Here is a 6,000-nt window from a genome sequence, read left to right as displayed (position 1 = left end):
AGTTCTGTACGTGTTATTTAGAGAGACGTCTGGAGTGATATTTATCATGAACCCACCTGCCCAGTCACTGCACCTCAATCCTGCTGAACTGCTCTGAGATGAAGAAGAAAACCTCCATCTAGTGAAGAACATCTCTGGAGAGTTTTATAAGAGGTACGGTATTTCAGAGTGTTTGAAGAAACGAGCTTGTGAAGATGTTCTTCATGCTAATGGAGGATTTTTCACTCAAAATAAATTCTGGACGTTTATAGATTTGTTTGATCAAACGAAATCTTCATTGATGCATAGAAACAGGATGAACATGTCTCTCAAAAACCACAAAAGTACAACATTTGATCATTTCTATATGAGATGTATATGTGGAAGAAACCTTTCCCCTATTAGACCCATAAACAGAGCAGACTGGACTAAACCTTGCACCTGCTCACACATTAAACCGCTCCAGAAGAGGAAAGTCCCGCCTCTTCGAGCAAAGCTGCTGTCCTATTGGTTGGCTCGGCTGCACCTGTTTGCTGTTGTATCCAATCACAGCTCGACGGGCTGCCGTTCCAAGATGGCGGCGTCCATCTCGAGGTATCCTCCTGTCACTTTGTGTTGACCAAAACATCAGGACAGAGTCGATTAAACAGCGTTGGATGGTTGAACAGAACCCTGAAAAGAGTCGAGTTTAGATCGGGCTCAGCTGCAGGAAGCATGTCTTCACCCTGAGGGAACTGTGTTGATGTTTGTTTAGGGAAGACGCGGTTCTGCAGCCATGGCCGCCGACAATAAAATCCATTTCTGGAGGAGGAACACGAAGGGTCCCGGAAGGTGAGCTGAATGTATCCCTTTAAATAGCATTAAATATGAACATCTTCCAAAATTTCAGCAGTGAATGATTTTATGATCTGTTTAATATCTAATGAGTGCATCTCTCCTCTATCCACACTTTAATCCAAGCTTAGTTCTTCACCCTCAAATAACTTTCATATAGAATCCTATTTCTCAGAATTAAGATCCAAACCCACAATCATGTGCACACCATTTCTCTCCTGTTTAGACTGTAGAAACGGTATATACCTCAACCCACGTGTCTCCATGGCACCAGAAACAACCTCACGTGCACTCAGTGGGCACTTTGTGGGTCTACAGTTACACCCCCCCCCCCCCTTTAGAACCCACGTGTCATAAATTATGTATGAACAGGTATTAGGTGGGTGGTACGAGTGTATCAGGTTTATACAGGAGGTTCCTGGAGTTAATAAAAATGATCCTGTGGTCACTGGACACCAAACAAACTTAAAAGATCGCCACTGACCAGATGTTACTGTGCACCAGATGTTCAATGGAACATGATATGTGCACCAGATGATGTTCACTTTCTGGTTATGTTCATAAGAGAGCTCCAGCTCATTACATGTGCTCATACATGGTGTTCACGACAGTGAGAATCCCTGACCTCCGGTTATTAATAAGTTAATGACAGACGGAATGGGACAAATGCAACCAGAATAAAAAGGAGATTGTGTCTTAAATCTGGTTCTGTAGTCCAAGTTATGGTCACTGTGTGCTCACTGAGACCTTCAAAACCCACAGATGGGTTTCCTCTAACAGCTAAAGTTCCCTCATGTTCTCCACCATGTTTCATGAGTTTGACTATTAAACATTTTTTACTGAACTGAAAACTTTTTAGTGCAGTTTTATTCCGAGATGTTGAATTAAAATGGCTGCATATTAGTGTCATTTGTTTAATGTTTGCAAAATGTGTGTTTGTTCACTGCCTGGTTACATTCCGTACAGAATGAGAGCGATGTTGTAAAAGTTTCCGAATGACCGGACTGAGGCAACGTGGAAAACTGATCAGTCAAATTGAAATTTCCTTTTGGAAACTAGGACTCCATGTCCTCCGGAATAAAGAGGAGAGGGATCACCCGACCTATCATCGCTCGGTTAGAAAAAAATAAGAACGCTGTATCTGTGATGGTATGGTGGTGCATTAGCGCCTGTGGAATGGGCTGCTTGCACAATTGGAAAGGCTCCATCGATGCTAAACGTTATATCCAGGTTTTTAGAAATGTTTCCATCCGGAAAACGTTTTTCAGAGAAAGCCTTGCAGATTTGAGCAGGACAATGCTAACTCCATACTGCATCTATTACAATAGCATGACTTTGTAGTAGTGCGAGTGCTGAAACGTGCCTGCAGTCGAGAACTTTCACCATTTAAAAACATTTGGCGCGTCATAAAACGAAAAACACAACAAAGGAAACCCAGAACTGTTGAGCAGCTAGAATCCTGTATCAGGCACATATGAAACAACATTCCTCTCCTAAAACTTCAGCGACTGATCTCCTCAGTTCCCAGATGCATATGGACAGATGTGATGCTACACAGTGGTAGCCATCTGGGGCATTTTTCCTCAAAATGTAATTTATTCTTAGTTTAAACATTTAAAAATGTTTTTTGTTTTATTGTGAATAGAATATGGATTTATGAAGTCGCAGCATTTTGTTTTTATTTAAATTTTGCACAGCACCTCAACTTTCTTTGGGATTTGGGGTGGAAGAACATGGGGCATGTAGAGCCTGTGAAAAGTGTGGAAACACATGCATGTTCCTTTTATTGCTATGCGACATATTGGGTAATGTAACGGTCTGAAAATTCGCTTTACCAAACACATCTATAAATGTCCAGATGTTCCACTTAATTTTCAGTGAAAAATCCTCTGTTAGCATGAAGAACAGCTTCACACACTCTCAGCATCCGGACTCTTCATTTCTACAAACGTTCAGCCGAAACGCTTCGCTGTGCCTCTTGTAAAACTCTCCACAGATGTTCTTCAGAGCAGTTCAGTAGGATTTAGGTGCGGTGACTGGGCAGGTCATTTCATGATGCATGGAAAAATAGCTGCATAGAAACAAAAGGAACATGTGCAAGTGCCTTAAAACCATAAAACTCACTGTTTCCACACTTAGACATAGAATCTGTCTTGTTCTTTCTTGTGGTTCTTCCACTTCTTACTGATTTGATGATATTTCCTCTTTTTGAAATTGACCTGTACGGTGAATCCGATGCCGAATCACGACCGGATGAAGCGTTATAACCTTTTAGCGAATCGCTGCGCCACTCCCTGCGGTTATAAAATCAATGACTTGCTTAAAAACGTGTGAGATTTCGGCATTGCGGGTTTCTGTTGTCTTCTTCAAAAACAGGAAGTCCTAACTGTCGACAACAAGTAGACAATCTTAGTATCTTAGGTACTTCCCTATAAGTGACAGGAAACACTCAGTGTGTGTGTTTTTTTTTTTTTTTTTATAGAAACCCCCCGTTTCATTGAGCAACCGTCTTGTGAAATGTGATATTTCAGCAGGATTAGGTTTAAGTCTCGGTTTCTCTGTGCAGTTTCGGCAGCTGGACTTGTATTAGCTTGAAGAAATGTTACTACAAAGGTCTTATTAGTGCAGCTCACGTTGTGTTACAGATACAACGCCTTTCAGGTGAACGAGATGACGTACAGGCGGCCTCGGGAGCGACTGTAGTTAATCTCAACAGAGCTCTCGGGTGTTCTGAAGTGTGTGGGTGGTGGATCTCTAACAAACTGGTTTGTTTTTTTTCCCTCTGACACGCCTGTTAGTTGTCGTTTCGTTTTTCTGTTATGGTGAAAGGCATAGTTCAGTTCTGCTCTGATACACTGTAGGACTTCACTGAAAATTGTACTTCATGCACTGATGGGAACATCAGAACACTCAATATTTATCCTTTAGATTTGCTGATTAACCAGACATCATTGAATCATCCAGAACCTTAATATACATAATGCTACTTATAACTTCCTTAAACAACGTGCGATCTCTAAACATCATGGAAGATGTTGCACTAGATTTTATGGAGATTTGTGCTTATTCAGCGTTACGAGGGTGTCAGTAAAGTACTGATCAGAGGTCTTTTAGAGGACTTTACCGATTCCGATAGTTTGGATCACGGATTAATCAACCCATAGTTTTTAAAACGGATACAGGATTAAAAACAAACCAACACTCCATGTAAAATAGTACTCAACTTTATCACAAACAAAATAATTAACGGTACAGAATCATTAAAAAATGTGCATTCATTTATAAATGTAATTATATAATTCATACGTTTTCAATAATAAATAGAATAAAGTGTCTCGCGTGTAAAAACAAACAGCACCTGGTTTCAGTGATTGGCCTCTAGAGGCCGCTCTCGTAATTGCAGCAGAACGGAAGCCGGAAAAACTATCGTTATGGATGTTTGCAGATAGTTTCATCAATCAACTATCAGTGCCGATGAATCTGCAAAACCGACGAATCTGTCGACCTCTCGTACTACTGATGGAGTTGAGACGATGAAGCCTGGGGAGCAAAAACATGTTCATTAGGTTTAAAGATCTACAGAAGGAGATCTTCATGGAGCTGGCTTTGTGCATAGTTTTGGGTCTCCTAGCTCAAGTGAAGGGAGAATTTCGACAGCATCCAAAGACGTCGTATAAAATTTGTGCCTTTACTACGGGTAGTGAATTGATGCTCCTGCCCTCCAGTTCTCACCAGGGTTTCCTCAAATAAGTATTCTGGACAAGGGCATATTAAACGCAGCACTGAAACACAGCCAAGGCCTCTGATATCCTGCAAGGACACTCGGGACAACACCCATGACATTTTACCACAACCGGTTTTGCAGCAGACGAAAGTAGAACAAGCGATGAGCTGAAAGACCCTTAAGGTGTGACATGTTTAAGTGCAATGTGTGTTTGCGGTAGGAGATCTGTTCTAGCTGCAGGGCAACTAGTGAGGAGCTGATGCAGTGCCTGACCATGTGACGACGGATCTCTGATTTGTAATTGGTTAAGGGGGGGTTTGTGAACCTGGAATGTGAAATGTGACACTCTGAGCTTCAGCTGTGTAGATTGGCATGCTGGGCATCGGTACCCAAACCTGTTCAAGCATGACAACGCTCTTGTGCACAAAGCCAGCTCCATGAAGATCTGCTTTACATGGTGTGGAGTTTCATGCTGACTGCACCCCTGGAATCTTCTGGAACCCACAAATCTCCAAGACAAACCTACTCTGAGGGTCAAGAGCATGTGAGATGAGAAGGGAAGTGGGCAGGGCTTCCAGGAAGTGCTTGTTAAGACTGGAGCATTGAGAACATCTGCAGAAACCATTAGTGATTAGAAGATCGGCATAAAAGTGTATGTGAATGCCGAAACACAATCCTCTTATCAAGTGTTTACATCGTCCATGCAGTGACGTATCATGTTTTAATGCATGGTATCGTTGGCTATGCGTCGAGGTGTGAACACAAGCGATTTAATATGGATTGTACATCTAACAATAGTTAAATAACCCGAACTTGTGTGCAGTTTATTGCTGCCGTGACGATCGGATACTATTCTTCTAAGATCACTTCTCCCTCAAGCTTTCCTTCACACGTCCTATAAGTGCGTATTTTTAACCCGACAGGAAGATTCTGTGTGAAAGGGTGACGTGAGGACATTCAGGCCACCAATGGGAAAATATCCTTAATTACGTCCGTTAGCGCCATTTAGCTTTATATTTGAAGAGTCCATCTGCTCCGAGAGGCGTGAGCTCCTGCCACCTGGGTACTTCAGTAGATTAGGAAAGGAAAGTCATTTATATTATAATTATTACATTAATCCATGGCAAATGGTCCGTTAGTGTACAGCCATAACCCTAAAATGATGTGTGTGTGTGCGCATGTTGAACAGGATCGATGAGTACCATCTGATAAAGATCACATTTTGCCTCCTCAGGAAGTCTCTGATTTGCCACCATTGACGCACTTGGAGGATTATTAATCTTTGTGTTCTCAAAGATGTTTAGCTCTCAATGACCTGAACCTGAACAACGTGTCCTTTAGCGTTGCTGTTTTGTGTCCTTGTGCCGACTCGGCATGACCTCTCCTGTAATAACAGGCAACGATGCAGCGATAATCTTCTTGAGGCCGAAGCCCGAACCATTCGCTCGTGTTTGTAAGATTTG

General features: G+C 42.0%; 1 protein-coding gene across 1 annotated transcript in view; it reads left to right on the top strand.

Annotated features, from left to right (window-relative positions):
- Nucleotides 1-261: 261 nt before the first annotated feature.
- Nucleotides 262-6,000, top strand: part of tbc1d22b (TBC1 domain family, member 22B) — a 51,144-nt gene continuing 45,405 nt past the window's right edge. Inside the window, 1 exon segment of the mRNA XM_083554992.1 lies at nucleotides 262-810. Coding sequence (XP_083411118.1) covers nucleotides 755-810 — 56 coding nt within the window. The 5' untranslated portion in view covers nucleotides 262-754.

The sequence above is a fragment of the Silurus aristotelis genome, assembly GCF_946808225.1.
Source record: "Silurus aristotelis genome assembly, chromosome: 11".
Classification (NCBI taxonomy): Eukaryota; Metazoa; Chordata; class Actinopteri; order Siluriformes; family Siluridae; genus Silurus; species Silurus aristotelis.
This window is presented reverse-complemented; position numbering and strand designations above follow the sequence as displayed.